We start from the raw sequence: 19,539 nt of genomic DNA, 5'->3' as shown, positions 1-19,539 counted from the left end.
GCACCCAAACAGCCACACCAAGCTCCTCTCAGGGCTGCTGCAGGATGCCCTGGGGGTGCTCTGGGCTCCTTTGCACCAGCAATGCAGCACCTAAGGAAGCAGACAAACCTAAAACCAGCCCAGAACCCCCAAAAGATGCAGCACAACATGTGCGGTGACCACAGCAAGGAGGTGTGCGTTAGGCACCATCCTTCCAGGCTCGGTGCTGGGACTGAGCAGCCTGCCAGGCGCTGAAGGATTTGCATTTGCTGATGATGTCCGAAAGCAGACTGAAAGCTGTAAGGGACGGGCAGGAAGCTGAAAGGCTTTCAGGAGCTGGGAGAGGATTTGTCTACCTGCCCCGCACACTGGGAAAGGTCATGGGAGCTGAAGGCTGCACATGCTGGGTTCCCCTGCGGTGACTTACCAACAGCTTCACCAGAATGCGACTGACCGGGGAAATACAAACAGATGCCTTCTCCACTGAACACAGAAAGCACGGATTTCTCAGTAATTGGGCTCATCCAACATATACAGGCCAGTTTGTTGTGAGTATTTTCAAACACAGTGATGCAGCCTTGAAATTTTAAGGTTTTGTTTAAGAAAAAAGAACCTTTAAATGTAAGCAGAATCAAGCAGCAGAACCTTAATTTATCAATTAGACGCCATCTGTGGATTGTGTTCCTTGAAATAATTGTTGAATTTGACAATGCACTGCTGCTTTACAAAGTTTCTGCCAGCCTTGCTACCATTTAATTAAATTTCTGCACTTAACTTTGATTGCACTGAAAGCACTGCTGGTTTCTGCCGATTGAGTCCCTTTAGCCACCTGCTGTGTTAGAACTAACCATGTTTCCACAGTTATATCAAAAATTATGTTTTTTATTTTTAGTCTTTGTCTTTTTCTCAGTCTTCACCAAAAGAAAAACTAATAAAAAAAACAATGATTCAGCATGCTAACACCATAATAACCAGTATGTAAAGAAGCAGGGATTTGTATGCCTCCCAGCAAAAGCCAGATTCTTCCTCTTTGTTTTCCTCTACGAAACAAGTGTCAGGACATGATGGCTTCATGCGCTGCGATTTGCTTAAACAAAATGAGCTTCCTGTGCCTCCTCATTATATTTGTATCTGGAGATAAAGGCAAACATACCAGCAATTTCCATACATAAATATTGCGCACACAAATAAAAATCAAGTTGTCATTCTCCCCTTAACTCATAGCGCGGTTTGGCAAACAGAACTTCAATAACGTCCAATTAGCAGGAGGAGGAGCCCTACCAAGTCCTACAGGCCTACGAATGGCACCAAGCACCCGGCTCGCTGCAGCGTGCACCCCCCGGGCAGCCCCCGCGGGCTCTGCTCATCGCATGATGCTCATTTCTCGAGCTGGGCACTGCGATGAACACCTGATGTACGTGTGCTCAGCTGCTGGGGGTTCACTCTGGTGGAGAAAAAACTGTAGGAAATGAGTGGCACGCTTGCCCCTGTTCTCAAGCTGTGAAGATGCTGCGTCAGTCTCCCTCTCGCCCTTCTCATTTCTTATTTATCAGCTGCAACGCAAGAATCGAGGTAGGTGGGAACTTGGGTTCTCCTCCCACCTTTGACTGTTAAAATGGGAAAAGCATCTCCTCAACTCAGATGAAGGAGCTGATGCTAAATTAATGCATGCTAGACATTTTTACATCCTTCAGTGTAAACACCGTGGAAGTACAAAGATGTATTCACCTACAAGCGTTATCAAAAGATGGAATGACAGCAGAAACTCAAAGCTGGTGAGAATAACGCAGCGTTTACGTAGGGTCTGTAATTTAGGGCAGCACAGAAGCACACCAAGAGAGGTCACAAAAATGAGCCAAAGTCTGCTTCTGGGCTTCACTTAGGCCGAGGAGAGCCAGTCATTTAGATATTTAAATTATTTTAATAATCTTTCATATAAGGTCATGAAATATTTATTAGTAACCTGTGGGGCTGACCAGCAACGCTCCAAGAAAAATACAGATTTAGGCAATTTCATAAAGTGTGTGGTTCTACAACCAGAGAGGCTGGAATAACTCTTAAGCCAAGCCATGACTAGGTTTTATGATGCATTTTATAGAAAATTACAATCGCATAATTAAGCCTCAGTAGCAACCCTCCAGCCGCTCCCTGATTAAGACCACGCAGCCTCGGCCGCAGGGAGCCCGGGGGGACGGAGGAGCAAAGGACAGCAGAGGGGTCCCCGCTGGTGCTGCGGGGCCAGAAGGGAATCACCAGGAGAGAAGCACCAGGAGCAGAGCTGAGAACACCCTGGGTCTCCCCCACCTATGTAACGACACAAACCCTCCTACTCCACCTTCCAGGTATCCAAGGCAGTGTTTTACGTTTTTAAAAGCAATCTCAGCAGGGTCCCAGGGAAAGGCTCACCTCCATAACCACAACCTGAACTTGTCATTTTTAACAGTGTGCTGTGCCGAAAGTCAGCGTGAGACCAAAGCACTGGAAGATAAAGGGGTACAAACAACACAAGGCTGAGCCACGGCACCAGCACGAGCAGGTAGATTCCCTTGGCTGGTGATTTGGAGGATTTTTTGACCCCGGACAGGTGGCTTCCACTGCCCCAGCACCAGGTCTTGCAGAGGTATTGGGGTTGTTACATTCCTTGGCAGTATAAGAGAAGAAAGGACACACTTTTCTTGGTCTGCTGTTCTGCCCTAAATTAACTTTTAATATGGAACAGGATGTCACATTTGCTTCTCCCCGTAATCTAAAAATTTCTCCTTATGCAGCAGCAATAAGAAGGGCTTTTAAAAATTAAATAGAGCTAAAAACCACGCAAGGGTATATTTCATGGCTATAAAAAAGCATTTTAAATGTAGAGTTAAAAAGGTGTTTCAAGTGTTGTCATCAAAGTAAGGAGAAAATGGAAGGAAAATAGGATTTAAAAAACTGCACATTTCCTTCAAAATCAACCTTCTGAGGCAGAGCACACAGCCCCTTCTGCTGCCACGAGGATCCTGTGTTTAACTCGTTTGTTTGTTGGGGCTCACATGGCAATTATCGGCCAGGCGCTGCCCCGCGGCGCTCTGCTGCGCTCCTCGCCCGCTCCCACTCTCGGGGGCCGGCATTCCTTCCTCAAAGCGAGCACATAGAGCTGGTCAAGGCCTTTAGATACCAACAGCAAACACGACACAGATGCAAAACCAAAGCCCTAAAATACCCTGGGAAGCTCAGTGCAGAGCCTCGCCGTGCCATGCCGAGGCGCAGGGGACATCACAGCAGTGCTGGCACCCATCCTGCTGCTCGCAGGACAGCACGAAAAGCTGCTCCTCGCAAGGGCAACAGCACCAGGCTCTTCCCCCGCCAGCACTCATTTACTAAGTGAATGCATTATCATTAGGTAACAACAGTATTTTATTTTTTTTTAACTGCTCCAGAGCTGCCGAGGAGGGGAGCGCTCGAAGGTCCCGACACGGTCGCTCTCTGCAGCCCTCGCCACATGGTCAGAATTGAATCCAGCATCTCTTTGCAGGCCAGGTTTATTTTTATGCCTGTTTCCTAACAGCACAAATTAAGAGTGTTTGAAAACACAAACAGAGTATTTGCTGTTACTAAAGTTAGAACACAGCCCTGTAAAAGCCACCGAGAGTGCCTGGAAAGGATGCTGTGGGCAGCACCCAGAGCCACTTTGGAGTGTTTGGAGGCTTGCTCTGTTCCAGCAGGAGGTCCCTTTCGGTCACCAAGCCACACCGTAGCTACAAAGCACATGAAGAGCAGCAACCAGGAGATCCCACCAGCTGTGGAAGGAAAAGCTCGAATTCAAGGACGAATCCAGGAATGTTTTTTCAGAGGAGGCTTCACAAACATCTGCATCTAACACAAGCACAGGGCTTTCACCTGAGCTGGCTCTTCTGGGCAGGTCTCGGCTTCACAAGCCCCATGAACCTTCCAGCAGGAGCGAAACCGCACAGAGCAAACACCTGGGAAGGTGAAGAACTACTGCAAAGCAGAAAAGCTTTCTGCTGGTACTGTTTGTGCACTAACCTGGACAGGTTCCCCAGCATGGATTTATTTTTTGTGCACACTGGCCTACGATAAAACAGGGTTTAATCTACACAGTTACTACAAAACCAAAAAAAAATCTTCCAAGTTTCGATGGGACTCCACTACCTCCCAGCTAGGAGCTTACTAACCTCCCCCTCATCTTCCCACTAACACTCCTCCTCCAAATCTTGATTCTGCTTTTATATATATAAAAAAAAAGAAAGCCACAAAAGACTTATCAGCACTATCCAGTACACGGAAAATTGTGTATTTTCAACAACGCAAACCTCTGGGTTCTGATGACAAACCTTCACAGCTGGCTCCGGCAGGCGCTGGCTGCCATGCAGCGGAGTGCTGGAGATGTCGCGGTGGTTGCTGAAGGCTAAAACATCAAATGACACCACACTGCTGCGCAGGGCCTTGTGGTGTTTCTTCCCTTGTTTTATTATTTTCATTTAGCGAACCACAAAGTTTATTTTCCTAAGTTTCTGCAACAACTCTTAAAGTAATGCCCTTCAGCTCACCATTTTTTCATCAAAATCCTCTAAGCGCCTCAGATCTTTACCACCAGACCTCAAACCAAGATTCCAGTTGTAAATCAAGCAAAGGCAGTGCCAAGCTAGCTCTCACCTTAAACCAAAAGGGTAACAACAAAAACATCCTGGGTTGGTTGCCTGAAGCACACAAAACATCCCTGTCAGAGTTGTAAAGCTCTAGCAACATATGTAAATGAACGTACTCTACCACGAACCCTCCTTCCCCTAAGTAAAGTGCAACTGAGCAGTGCCGAGATGCAAATTACCCAGCAGAGAGTTTAGGGACATGAAGGAAACATAAGGACTTGGCGTCTGGACGCGTTCCGATTTGAGTACTTGCAAACTAAAACAAGTCAAGAATTCAAACGAAGAAGCCTTTATTTAAAAACAAACCCAAAAAAAGCCACCCGCGCTCTATTCGGTTAGGAGTCAGGATGATGCAATTGCAAGGAGGAGCCAGGATGCCCTAAGGCCCCGAATTCTGCTGTAACTACAGAGAAGGGAGAGCGGCGACAGCAGAACTGCTCCGACCCTTCCTGGAGCACTGCGTGGACCACGGCCAGCAGCCCCGCGGCCAGAACACAGCGCTACGGCAGGCTGAAGGTGTGCTGCAATGGGAAACTGCAATAGGAACAGCTCGTCTGGGCTTTTTGAACAGAAAAACTCCAGCAGACAGCAGCAATCTGCCCCTATAAGCCCACACAACGCAGCCCAGCACCACGAGGGTGCCCAGAGCTCAGACACACTGATGTGATTCCAAATGCTTCCACTACCAGTTAATTGATTAAACGGAGAATTATCTATGGTTTCAATAAGTTTCCATAGCCCAGACTTCTTCGTTAGGAAGCGGTTACCAAACTACTGTGGAGGGGTGGATGAAGAACAGGAGAGATGACGATGAACTCTCTGCTGCCTCTGAAAGAAATCAGATGGGGTTTGCAGCAGGCAGCCTGCCCAAGGAAACGGCGACGTGGGAATACTTCCTGCATTCCATGTAATGGTAACCATCATTTCTGACCTACCCTGAAATGAATTTGCAAATGACTAGTAACATACAAAATGGGCAGATAGGGCCTTAACTGACTGCTAATCTTCACTAAATAATTACATTTACATATAAATGTAAACATACATACAAATTTACATCAATAAAAGGCTTTTAACTGTAAAGCCCTGTCATCCCTTTTAAAAAATGAAGTCAAATTCCTAGTTAAAGAAAAGCCTGAATGCTGTAGCGTATTTAATACAAACAGTGCAAAGTGACTTCAGCACACAATATCACTCACTGGAAATTAACACATACTTCTTCCTCTCCTTTATAAATCATTTGTATATTGAGACATCCAATGCAGCTAAATCAGCGAACACACAGATCTAATTAAACAACCTGGAAACTGAGCTGTGTAACACACCAAGGGTGTTTTTTTTTGTTTGTTTGTTTTAAAGAGATCTGGCCTGAAATCTCATCAGTCCAACACACACCAGAATTAGCCTCTGCCTTTGTGTTGGATGGAAACCGAATCTACAAACCATCCGACGGAACTCATGCTCGAGATGAACAAAACGCAGCTGCCTTGATCTGTTAAATAACATTCTCTGCTTTCCACTATCAGGAGACAAACTGCAGGTGTAGTGCTCTTCCAGGCCAGACACTACGACCTAAAATAGAAATACAAGTGGTTAAACTGAAAAAAGTGACGTGCCTGTTTGCCTGAGCCAGGTGTGAAGATCTGGGAGCCCCTCGGATGGCGACAGGAGCACAGCACGAGACCAGGGCTGTAAAACATCAGAGCTGGAGCTCTGCTTCCCTGCTCCTCTGCCCTTCCAGGTGTCACAGCACCGCAGCAAGCAGAGACCTTTTCAGTGTGCTTCCATGTCCTTGGGTCTTGCCTCTGGCAGCGCTTACACAGCGCTAAATCAAGCTCCCTTCACACTCGTCTCCCCTTAGAAGAAAAGGATTTTTGTTTTTTTCTGACCTTAACTGCCCAAACTTCCAACTTCAAGGACTGCTCAATCCTCCACCGATAAATGCTCGGGAGGAATTTCAGCCGTGACTTGGAGCGAGGGCAGCAGGAACGAAGGTGCAGCCAGAGCAGCAGCTGCTTCCCGGAGCGGGGCCAGCCCTGGCAGAGCTGGTGGGGGCCAGGGGAACACCGAGATAGGAAGAGGGCTACAGGAGCCCCATGCTTCTGCAGCCACCAGCACCAGCTGATTGGAAAGGTGATCAGGAAGATGATCACTGTGGTGCTGTGGGCTCTGTAACCTCACTCATCCCACCAAGACCTGTATCATTACCTAGGTACCAACCTCCCAGTTCGGCTCCAGCAAGGACACACTCAGAGAGAAAATTCACAGACCTGCTGGAGATGCACGAGTCATCGCCAAGAAGGAGTCGAGTAGAAGGCAAGGCACCAGGACACTTCTGCTTCAAAGTATTAACTACTGAGTAATAAATATATTTGTCATAGCACCAATTTCTTCTGAAGGACTGAAAATAAATATGAAATAAATGCTTCTTCCATAGCCACACACAGCCCACCTTCCCTGTGTCTGTGCCCAAACCACACACCGGGTCAGCAGCAGCGAGTGCCCACCAGAGACCAACAGGAGGCAAAGCCCCTCGACAGGACCCTGCCACTGCACTGGGGTTCTGATCGGGGAAAAAATGAGTGGTTTTATGGCCACTCTCTCAGCTAGATACTTTGATTCATCTGTTCTAGATGGGCTTCGCACAAAAGCTTACGACGATGGCCATTAAGGTCAGGCACACTTTAACACCATATATCACAATTTTAGAACATGTTGATGCTGATCTGAAATAACATTTTTACACTTGCACCCTAATCATCGTTACGGCTTCTGACAGGTTTTAAATACAATAGTATTAACTGCAATTAATTCATTTGAAATTAATGCGGATATTGCAAGCACTTCAGCAAGATCTCCACTGCAATTCACCGTTCATTACTGCACCATTATTTTTTAAGTGTTATCCATAAAGCAGGCTGCCAGTGCATTTGCATTTAGGTGACAGAAGTAGGAACATAGAGGAGCAGTAAATTAGCAGAAAAATTAAGCAGAAGGAGGCTGGAGAATTACCACAGCCCAGGGTCTGAAGTTTTAACTCCCGATGACTTCAGGACCCACGGTACCACCGAGCTGCACACCCAGAGCTCACACCACTGCCTCCACACGGTGCTTGCTCCAGCTGACTGGAAGATCAGCCATTATCATACAGAAAATAAATAAAAAAAGAGTTGTTTTTTTTATCCAACACAGACATTAAAAAAGCTGGCACATCCAGAAGGTAAGGCAGAAATAAAATGTATTAGACCATTAAATATGGTGCATAGCAGCATTCCTCCTTGGGCTAAAAAGAAAAAGCCTTGGATGCAGTTAACAGCCGTTTTTAGAGCATCAATGACCTCAGGTGAAAACAAACTGGTCATTAAAAACACGTTTTAAGAGGATTAGCTATCATCAGAACATACAAGTTACTTAAACTGAAGCTGCTCCATATGGTTAATTTATAATTTCCAAGGTACTAATCAGCGAACAAGTTGTGATGGTTCCTAGGTAAAACGCAGAAGGCGAGATGCACAAAGCTTCCTCGGAGCAGCCCTGACTGGAAGCAGTGCTGGCAGGAGAGTTTCATTTTTCATTTCCCTGCCTAAACTGAAAACAAAACAGAACCAAAAAAACAGGAGGATAAATTTGCTTATGATTAAACAAACATGTTTTCAGTTTGTTGGTAAATTTAAAAAAAAAAAGAATTTCATTTTGAGTCAATCCACATCATCTTGTTTTAACTCTAAATGGAAAAATACTGCGTTTCTTCCAGGTTATTTAACCCCTTCCTAGCCTTTTGTCTGCTAGGCCCACTTGTAAATAAGGAAGACACATAAGAAAAAAAAACACGGAGGTTTCAAAAAGTTTTGACTTTTTCAAAAAGAAGCCAGTGATGTGGCTGTGATTTATGTCTGCCCGGCTACCGACCTCCCCAGATCCACCGTTTTTTGTGCGCCATCTGAGCCGGGGTTAAGAGCTGCAGTCCGGCCCCTGTCCTCTTCATATCCAGAGGTGACACATGTAGATGCCCACAATATGTAAAGATAAAGCCCTGAGGGGCTACTGTAGTAGAAGAACACCTTACAGCAGGATCACCGCACTGATATTGACCTGATGCATGCCCGGAGCCTCACCAGAAGCGTGAGAAGAGGCGCGTGTCTCCCCGCCAGGAGGAGGGGAGCAGACAGGAGAAGTAAATCAAGGCAGACTTTTGCTCACTGCAAGACCAAAGCCATTTAAATAATACATCGCTAAATACATACTCCCCAGAACCTAAAGTCATTAAAAACAAGTGTTGTTCTTATCACAGAAGCCTTTAGGGAGATTTTAGAAGTAGGCTTCTTCCTCATAAAGTAACTGCATCACGCTGTAAAAACTTTATTAATGCGATCATACGGGGCTCTGCAGAGAGCCAACAACAGGTTTGAGACTTACATTTCTACCACAAAACAGCAGCATTATCAAATAAAACACACTTACATTCTCTACAGCTGATCTTTACTGTTTTGTTAGCTTTAACTCCATGTGTGAGAAATGCATCCATCTGCACTGGATTTCCTATCTCCACCTACCCGCATCGCACTGTACACGAACAGGACACAAATAAGACAGCTGTCAAGGGGCTTGTCCAAAGACATCCTCAGCAATTCAAAGGAGACCCCAAAAAGTTTCTGAGATTAAGTTCTCAAATTAAATCAATCCTGCTCTGGAATCCAAGGGAAGGATCTTCCCTGGCAGTCAGCATCTCCGCTGCATCTTCAGCGCTGGAGACAGGGCTGAGGGAGGGGAGGCCGAGGTGAATCCTTCCCCAGCACAAAGCAAAGCAAGCCTCTGCATGGTTCTAGACCCATTTCTTATTCCAGTCCACTCAACCTCTGAGTTTGCTTTGATCTTTTTGTCAAAAAAGTACAAAAACCAACTGTTCCCAAAAATGCAGAAAGGCAGAAATCCAAACCCAAATTCAGCTTAAATCTCCGCTTTATTATGGCCTGAATTATGCAATTATTTGGGAAAAAGAGGGGCTAATCTCTTTCCAAGGACCTTTCAAGTTTTCCATACCAACACAAGACAAATGATTTACATGTGCCAGATGTATCCTGTGTATTCAACTGGGAAGGTAAATACCACGTTTTAAACCACACGCATGCAAAAAACAACCACCACCACAACCCAGAAGACAAATCGCTGCCTCGGAGTGCCTGTTTCTGCAGCTAAACGGGAGTACAGGATGTCCATGTCCCAAGAAGGTGTTGTGCCAACATCCCTTAGAGCTACATCAAATATAATTTTCAAACCAATTAGTTCAAAAAGCATCAACACCAAAGCAATGCCTTCCACATTCTAATTACTAGGCCATCCTATTCAATTCTTAATGAGAGAAGAGACAAAGGCAGTATATGTATTAGGGTCTACTTCAAGAATTCTTTTTCTTTTAGCAAACAGATCCTCTTTTGTTCTGGTTAAACACCAATTACTCCGTTCTCTCTAACATGCAAATCAGCTGAAAATAGGGCATGATGTATCTCGATCCTGCACCACTACAAGTTTGAATGAAGGGGGAAAATAAAGCAACCCTCTAGGGGTTTTCAATTCCAAGTACTTTGTACTCTGATAAAGCTCTTTTCAAAGAGCTTTTTGTATTATCTACGGCAGCTCCCATAAGCAGCGATTTTGCCATTATGCCAAAAGAAATAGCACATTTAAGGTGTACAATATAAGCACGGGAAGTAAAAGTAGCCAACAAAGCTGTTTACATGTAGCTTTTAGTTGTTACGTCCCCGCTGCAAACAGCACAACTCAGAGGCTGGATGAGTACTGCTACACCTAGGGAGCCCGTTATCGCCCAAAGGCGAGTCAGTGGCGGGTGGGAACGCAGAAATCCCCATCCCGCACGTCGGGACAACCCAAGCACCACAGAGGACATCACACTGCCAGCCCTAAGAGACCTCCTCGGTCAGGCCAAAGGCTCGGCCTCATCCTCGGCTCCTGCACACACACCGCTGGGCTCTGCTGGCACCAACCTCTCCGCTCACTTTCTGCCAGACATGTTTTAAGGTAAGTCTCTGCAGTTTTGGAGTCTACTCGTTTACCACACCCACTGGCTTCGGTTTCAAGTGAAGTACTGGTACCTTGAAGCCCCTCTGGCCATGGCTGGAAGGCAGCTGCTGCTCCTGAGCTGTCACCTCCACATGCAGCCATGCCCCAAGGCTCAGCCTGAGCAGTTATTTCAGAATCCAAACCCAGAACTGTTTTCACACCTTTGGTCACTGCTCTACAATTGAAAGCTTTTACGTGCTGCTCTCTCCTTGTAAAGGCCCCAGCCAGCGTCCGTGACGCTTCAGGACTGTTACTTACACAGACACACGCGTTTCTGTATGGAAAGACAAATGGAAGTGATCTCTGTAAAACAAGCCGAGTCCTAACTTTGCAGCTGAGTTCAGGAGGCTGAATTGTGCCACACGGTGTCCCTGCACTGACCAGGTGGACAAGGGTTCAAATTTCTTCTCCCACAGAACTTTTTAATCTCCTTTTAGGGAGAAAAGGGGGGGAAAAGAGTATCTGTTTTGTACAATGCACAGAACGGTGTGTATTATGGGGCAGAGATAATACCAGATTCCCAGCCTAAGAAGTGGTACAGAAACTTTTGAGTCTAAACAGCTTCCCTAAAGCAGCACGAGCAGTCCAGGGGTGACTCCCCTTGCTTACAGCGTCAGGAACATCCTAGGAAGCAGAGGCAGAAGGCCAAAGCATGGCAGGAGGAAGCAGCAGCTTTAACTGATTATCCCACACTACGTCCTTTGTGGTGTCCCTTGGTTACACCGAACACAACCACACAAATAATTTTTAAAATGCATTAGGAGGGGAAGAAACATGTCCTTAAAAGTTTATTGAAGAGCAAACAGACACAAAGCCAACTCAACGGGATGCACTCGGCCTGATTACTTCCATGCGGCTGCATGCCTCAGAAGGCCGCCCTTCTCCCAATCCCTCCTGCGTCTTCCCAGATACACATCTGAAGGAAGGGTGCACACACGCACACAGAAACATGCTGGCATTGAAGGACATCTACAGGTGCAAGAGTATGTGCATTACGGAAACAAAGATCTCCACAAAAATCTCTGTACTGCCAGCCCTGCATTCAACAAGAGGATACAGAATTTGTTGGCTACAATTAAAGAATCTAACAAGCATTTGCACAGCACTTGAATATTCTGTGTAAAATTGTAATTTAATTTATATAATGCAGTTTACATATTTAAACATAAACACTTTAATACATACCTTCTATACACAGGCAAAAATCATCCCTGCTGTTTTTTTGAAATACATACACACAAAAACATACAAAACCAGCCCATTTCAAGGAGAAAGACCCTAGAGTATTTCTCATTTACAAATTCAGCCAAAAACCACAGCATATTAGTCTCTTCTGCCAAACATTATACACGATCTTCCAAAAAAGTTTTCATCTGTTCTGTTGGCCTTTAATATATTTTTTGATTTATGTCATTTTGAATTTTTTTCCTTCTGTAGCTTAAGAGAAAACAAGCATTCTTCTGATTCCAGATTCAAGATTTCTTTAAAGAGAAACCAGAAGTAATAAATCTGAAGCGTCGCGCTGCTACCGTATCACGCAAGCAAGCAGTATTACAGCATGTGCTGACTATAGTTTCCAAGCAAAAAAAAAAAAAAAAAAGTATTAAGTAACAGTACTTTCTTACATTATATATTCTTTTTCTTGCCTGAAGAGCGTTCTTCCTCAAGTTTTCACTCGGATGTTCTTCGTGCCCCATGTATTACACACACGGAGCAAGCTGCTAGGGCTCAGGCTCTCCCACCTCCTCCTCTCCACATCAGCAAGCCGTAAAACCTCAGGGGCAAGGCCAAGTGGTAACCCTGGCCTGGGAAGCACTAACTGCTCTCCAATCTGTTTCATGGTTGCCACAACCAAAATAAGCTACCAGCGTGCTATTCCTTGCACAGTTTCTATGCCAAACCTACTGCAAGTTAAAGAGAAAAGACAAAGCCTGGGAGAGCAACAGGGTACAAGGAGCTCCTTTTCAGTGGGGAAGAAACGAAACTGGCATTACTGCTTGTACTGCTTACAAGGACAAAGTCAGTTTCTTGCTGCAAGTTACCGTGTCAGCTCAAAGCTGAAGGGAGCTCTGCTGCTATAACCGGGACAACGTTGGAGCTGAGCAAAGACCTGGGACACTGGGAGGTGAGGGCTGGCCAAGCATGTGAGCAGCTCCCCCAGAGCTGACCACCCTATGCTTAAAGCAAGGTTTAAACACAGTGCTAAAACACAGGAGTTGAAGTCTTGGGGAAAAGGGAGGAGGTGCAGCTCGCAGAGACAGCCGGCTCCCTACGCCACCTCCAGTCCTGGCCATTTGACCACACGATGGTCAAGCACTGAGCACTATGTACCAAGCACAAGTACCAGAACTCGGTGTCAAAAATCAACTGCGCTAAGCAATGATATTCTTCTGTTGGGTCAGTCTGGAAGGGGAAGGAGAGTAGCCTGAGAGAAGCCTGAAAATGGAAGAGAAAATGAGCAGTAAACTATGTAATGTAATAAAAATGGCAGTTAGGCTACTGAGTACATAGATACCGGGTTTATTTCAGTTTACTACCAAGAACGAAGGATAACTGCAGGGCACTGTAAAACATTCATTCCTTTGCATTAATTGCTGTTAGAGTCATGGTTTAGTATGTTACACCAGCCTCGGCTTGCTCTAATTCTTTATCCTATTTGCTTTGGCTAGGATGCTTTAAAAAAAAAAAAAAAAGGAGAAAATGCTTTTAACGATTACTTGAGGCCTATGTCACCAGGTATGACGAGGACATCGGCAAGACACCTGACAGGTCGGTGCTGAGAAGAGCCCCTCGCACACAGCACCGCTGCAAACTGGCCCACCGTCGGGCAGCAGATCCACAAGCCAGCTCTCACGGAGACACAAGCGAGCACACGTTGCAGGAGAGCAGAGCACCGTGCCTGCGGTACCCGGCTCCACATCGACCCTTTCTGCTGCCCTTGAAGGCGTGCACAGGCCTGGACATGTGTGGCCAGGCAGAAGGAAACGGCCAAGTGCCGGCACAAGCAGCACCCGGAGCAGGGTCGCTGCACGCGCTGCCTCCAAGCCCCGACACGCACCCCCAGCACAGGGAGAAGGGTGGCAGTCAGGCCCCAAAATGAGTACCTGCATTTAAAACCAGCACCACAAAAAAAGCCCACGGAGCAGCAAACCACGGGCACGCACACAAATACCCTGACCAGCACGCAGAGCCGGAGCTGATGGCAGCACCCTGGCTTCAGAAGTGACTGACACCAGCCAGGCCTCCCCTTGCTCCTGGGGAGGAAACACAGTGTCCATGCCTCGGGAGAGAAAGCCTGGACACAAAAATGCCAAATAACCTGCCTTAAAAAAAAAAAAAAAGGCAGCGGAAAGCCTGCTAAGTATTAATCATGAGTTATGAAGGCCCAGTACAATACACAAGAGCTGGCACGGCTGGTGCAAATCTGTGCTGCCAAACTCCAGCAAGTCTCATTACCAAGGAATTGGGAATCAAAGCTTTGCTATCCTCTCTTGCTGAAGCCAGCCCCGAGGCCCTCGCACACCCGCATCCCCGGAGGGCACAGGGTCACTGCATGGCCTTCCTCGTGATGGCTTTCAGAAGAGGAGCCCTCCAACCACGACCACGTGGAGGCAGGTATTCAAATTGTGCCGACGTCTGGCAATCCAACTGAGCATGTTGCCTACTACTGAACTCATGGAAAAAATAATTCACATACAACCTCACACCTGTGTTAACTCAGTGTATGTAATTATACAGATTATTACTTAATAACTGCATTATATTTACCGACACACAAGCCATTAAGAATCAGAAAAGCACTAAAATAACCTAAATGAAAAAAGTAAAAGCTTTTACAAAGCCATAAAAGTTAAGTCACAATTCCACGTGGAAGTAGAATTTCGCTACCTCGAGACTAGAATTACAACGCACATTCGTTTTGTATCCTTTTATAAGGATGATATCTCCAAACGCTTTATGATGTTAAATAACACACAGCTGCACAGTTTAACGAGCAACAGGGAAAAGCTCTATGAGGAAGTAAAAAGAAAAGATAGGGAAGCATCTGATTTTCAAGTGAAAGTTAGTGGAATGAAACAGCAATGAAGCAAGCATTATACAGGGAAATTGTTCAAGATGGCAGGGTCTTCTGAGGTAAAGGCTCCGGGAGAGCAGAGCAACAGAGGCGGCAGATTCGCTCAGTGGGTGGTTAAAACCACACGGGCGTTTTGAACTTTCCGTAACAGATGACATCTTGGTTAAATGACTGGATTCTGGAAAACAAGAGTTTCGAACCCAGCTTCACCACACGCCTCCTGCGTGACCTCAGGCAAATTTCTCCACCTTCCCTTAGATTTCATCTCTCCCTCTTCTAGAGAGGGTTGATGTTGAGTCCCTCCCCCCAAACATCCCCTGCCAATTCCATTTGCCTTCAAGATCTGCGCAGCACAACGCGCACACGCGTGGACAGCAAGGCCCCATGCCTGGCAGCTGATACATAGCAGGCGAGAAGGAAAGGAAAAGACAGCATCTCTTTAGGGCAAAAACGAGCCTCAGGTTTCATCTTCGTGAGTGCTTTAAGTCAAACAGACTTTGGGCAGAATACCCTACAACTAAGGCACCCAGGAAACGATGCCAGGGCTCAGCGCACTACGGGACCGAAGGCGCACCGAGGGCCTCAGTTCCAGTACGCAGCTCCTGCACCACTTGTGCTCTGCAAGGAGCTGGAAACCCTGGCGTCCACCCCCTTAAGTTATTATTCAACAACAAACGAGGACTATATTTAGAACTTTTTCCATGGAGCAGCAGTATCCAAGGGCTGTTGAGCCAAGAGGCACTCAAAGGTTAAACAAGCCTATCAGGCACTGTCCCCGTCCCAAGTCTGTCTGCAGGTTCCATCGCCGCCATCTCTTACACATGCCTGTAAGTTTTACAAAACGTTGTTGATCCAAGGAGTGACAGACACGACCAGAAATTACCCTCCCTGGTGCCTCTGTCTCGGTAGCGACCTTACAATCGCACGAGCACATACACACAAGCACTTTGACTATTTTAAAGGCTTGGCTAGCAAAGATGAATTCAATGCATTAAACAATCTTAGCAAAAAACTGAAATCCTACTTTTTCTCTCAGCTATTCAGTCAGTATTTCAGCTCCTCAAGCTGCTCTGAACACCACGCATTCTTCATTCTCTGATTTTGCTCATATTTTAGGAAACAACTGTTAGATCATGTAGAGATTTACATTTCGTTCTCTGCAAGGAAGCATGGCCTAGCTACAGAAACAAACAGAGAACAACTCGGAGCTCCACTGGAGTCATATGCAGTCTTCAGGAAATTAAAACTACCTCCACCACTAGTCATCAGCAGGGCTTGAAAACTGGGACTTTCAGCTCCTTAGCACAATACCCCATCACTTGAGCTAAAAGAGCAGCACAACTGCATCGCAGGAACAGATAAACCAGTTTGATCACGTTGATCAGAAAAATCCACCTTGCTGAACAGTCCAGGCTAGAAAGGCTGTCTGGACCAACCAGTAACTTTAGTGGCCTAATTGCTGATTATGTTTCCTCCCAATTGCTGATTATGTCTCCTCCCAAGCTCTTACGAAACACGACCAGCAGGGCTGGAAGACTCAGCACACAAGGACAAAGAAACAGCAGGCATGTAAGCACCAATATTTATCTAATGTATGTCATGTTCACACCACAATGAAATCACTGTCTTCCAAGGGGGCTGGTATGTTTGCAGCATTTGTTTGTTATTTCTAAAGATGCAGGAGGCAAAGTAGTTAAAAATAAAGAGGCCACTGCGTGCAAAATTCATCTTTAACTGCCTACACTGCTTTAAGTGACTTGGAAGGTATTACAGCGCGCTCCCCGAGCTGAGAGTACCGGTGTTAACAAACGACTCCTCCAGAGGCAGCAGAGGGTAGACCACCAATAAAAGTCAGCTGGCAAGTTTTATCAGCTTCCCTTACTCCCAGTGGCTACCCCTGCGCTGGCTTCACTCGGTGGGAGCTCTGCCCGCACACGAGAGCACAGGGACGGGTGCCCTGCAGGAGACCTCCCAAAGCCCGGCACAGGCGGCACTGCTTGAGAAGTGGGCACAGCAAAGCCCCAGCAGCCTCACGGCCTCACCTAAGCCCATGTTTAGAGTGGAAGGAACAGTTTGAAATGAATCCCATTCTTTGCATGAGGAGACAGCAGAGAGGATTCCTCCAAAACGCAACCCGTGGTAATGACAGTTGTTAAATGCTTACCAACATGCTACGTGCAGCACGGCTTTAATGCTATATGCATAATCCAACCCTGAAGAACGAGAAGAGGCACACAGTAAGTATGTTATTTCTTCCCTGTGTAGCAATGGATGGGGAGGCTGTACTTGGCTAGTGGCAAAGCAGCAGCTTTGACATTACTTCCCAAAGTGCATCATAGAAACCAAGTGTCAACGAAAACTTAAAGCACTGAACTGTACTTGACATCTCCAAAGAGGAGTCATTCAGCTCTCACATTCATGACTTGCTGTATAAATTCAGAGAGGTCAGCCTAGAAAACCCTCTTAAAAGTTGGGATTATGAACATGTGTTGGTTTAGACACAGAAGCCTCGTGTTAGTCTAAAAGGCCACCCAGGGATGGCTTCTGGCAGCCTTCCCAAGTCACAGCACCACACCTCGTTTGCCCATCTGAGATACAGGAACAGCAGCTCCCTATCTCCCAGCGCCTTCTGAAGATTCACATTTCTAAATCAGGACAGCCCTCCCTGTGTCACCTTCTCGAGCAGAAGGGGACAAAGCAGGTGACCACCGCAAAATTCACCAGTTCAAAGAATCCTCCTTACAGGTGCACCAGTTGAAAACTGTTTTTTTTGGAGATACAAGGATTAAGGATACAGCTACCCACTCTGTTCACTACTCGTGTCTAAACCGTGTCAGCTGTACGTGAAGTGGCTTGCTGCACTCCAGACAACTGGCAGGGTAACAAACTGTCACCTAGGTGACAAAATAATGACCCTTCTGTGAAGCTCTTGCAGTGTCTCCTGGCCATAATTGGACACTGCTGTTCAAAATGCTAAGCGTGGGAGGGAACGAGATGGTACGGTCGTGGATTTGGACAGGCTGCAAGCTAACCTTTGGCTCAGCAGGCTGGAAGGGACTGCTGTAGGACGCTGTGCTCCAGTGATGGTGGTGGGTGGCACCAAGCGGGTGCTGCTGCACAGAGGAGAGCCAGCACGCCCCGAGTGCTGTGCCCAGCATCCGCAGGTGGAACTGAGCTTCTGGAAAGCTGGGGGGAAAACGGTCTTCAAGAAAGCAGAGAGAGATGCTGAGGTACCCGCAACGGCCACAGCCAAGGGACTTCACCACCACGTCCTGCACAAACAGCATCACGAAGGGGAAGTCGTTCCCAACATCTGCCTTGGGAAGGGTACAAAGCACCTCCCTGCTGCTCAGGAGGCTGCACACGACCAGCTACCCAAGACTCCCTTGACACTCCAAGAGGAAGAAAACACGGCATACAATTCATCTCTTTGAAAGAATCGGGTTTAGGTACACAAGATGGATGTGCAGCCAACCCGTGTCTTCACTGCAAGCCCGTTAGAGCAGCTGTAACAACTCCAAGTGCTGAAATACATTGGTTAAAGCAGCATAATGCACACGCTTCAACCCCTGCTCGCCACACAGCCCTCCAGCAGTGGTGCCTGAACTCCTGTCACACACATTAGAGTTACCTGAAGAAGATAAGCCACCACACCTAACAAGGACAGCTTGGACAAGCGGGGTAGGCATGCTATCTTCAGCTGAGCAAGCTTCGAACAAGAGACAAAATGAAAGCCCCCAAAGCCAAGTTTATCACCATTAACCTGGGACACAGCAGTACAACCACCACGCTGGGCACTGCCTGCCTCAGAAAGCACAGGAAAGCCAAGCCTCCTCGTGCCGGGGGTGGTAGGGTCATGCCAGGTAAGGAGGAGATGGAAAGGAAGTGCAAAAATAACAATACCATATTATATAGTATTTTAGAATAAAAATGTCACTTTCTGTGGCTTCACTAGAGCAGCATTTCAGAAGAAGCGGGGTCGTTGCTTTTCACAATCCTCTGCTGCTCATCACAAATCCCTAATAAGTATTAGACACATGCAAAGAAAAAGCATTTGCTTAATGGAAACACTGCAGGTCAGGACCAGGAAAGACCCAGGAGAAGCAAGTATGCTCATTTCTGTTCCTGCCTTACTCCTGTACCTCAGCTTCTGAACAGCCAGGAACAGTTTCCATTTTGTTTCCCCACAAGTTCTACTTTGATCGTTCAGATAAACATTTGTTGCCTTTCCCCTGAAACAAGAATAAACCTTTCTGTTCATGCTCATACCAAACCCAAATGTCTGACAAATGAAGGCAGAGAATAGAAAATATTTATATACCCAGGAGTAGATATGGCTGCAAGGAGCCATCGGGGTAATGTAATAATAGGGGTTACATCAGAAATTTAAGGAGGCAAGCTATAGCTTGAAATAAGCCATGGAAGCCCAACATAACTCAAGATGAAATGGAAATCACCCTCTGACTAAGAGGTTTAACCAAGATTAAAATGGCAAAATAAAAAAAAAAAAAGTATTGCTCAGCTCATCTTGCAATTCTCCTTTCAAGTCCTATCACATCTGCACTGGCACACTGCACATACCACGAGACAGGCCCCAGCCAGGTGAGCTAAGGGAAGATAAAAGCAGATGCAGGAGGAAAAAAGTCCGCGGGTACAAAGTCTTCCTGCGTTCAGCTCAAGTGAAGATTAGCCATACAATGCTGGGAGGGCTGCGCTTCGCTCTGCAACGAAGGCACATTTCCTACCTGACTCTTGAGAAGA

General features: G+C 46.4%; 1 protein-coding gene across 25 annotated transcripts in view; it reads right to left on the bottom strand.

Annotated features, from left to right (window-relative positions):
* The window catches only part of MSI2 (musashi RNA binding protein 2), a 227,496-nt gene that overhangs the window by 168,985 nt on the left and 38,972 nt on the right, over window positions 1-19,539 (bottom strand). Inside the window, exon 1 of one of the 25 annotated variants that reach the window (XM_072026224.1) lies at window positions 12,329-12,462. The exons of the other annotated variants lie outside the window; for them this stretch is intronic. Within the exon in view, the coding sequence (XP_071882325.1) occupies window positions 12,329-12,400 (72 nt within the window). The 5' untranslated portion in view covers window positions 12,401-12,462. Of the gene's footprint in view, window positions 1-12,328; window positions 12,463-19,539 lie in introns of those variants that run through there. 25 annotated transcript variants of the gene reach the window in all.

This window comes from Anas platyrhynchos, chromosome 20 (genome assembly GCF_047663525.1).
Source record: "Anas platyrhynchos isolate ZD024472 breed Pekin duck chromosome 20, IASCAAS_PekinDuck_T2T, whole genome shotgun sequence".
In the NCBI taxonomy this organism is placed as follows: domain Eukaryota; kingdom Metazoa; phylum Chordata; class Aves; order Anseriformes; family Anatidae; genus Anas; species Anas platyrhynchos.
The sequence above is the reverse complement of the archived record's forward strand: the minus strand, read 5'-3'. Positions and strand labels throughout refer to the sequence as shown.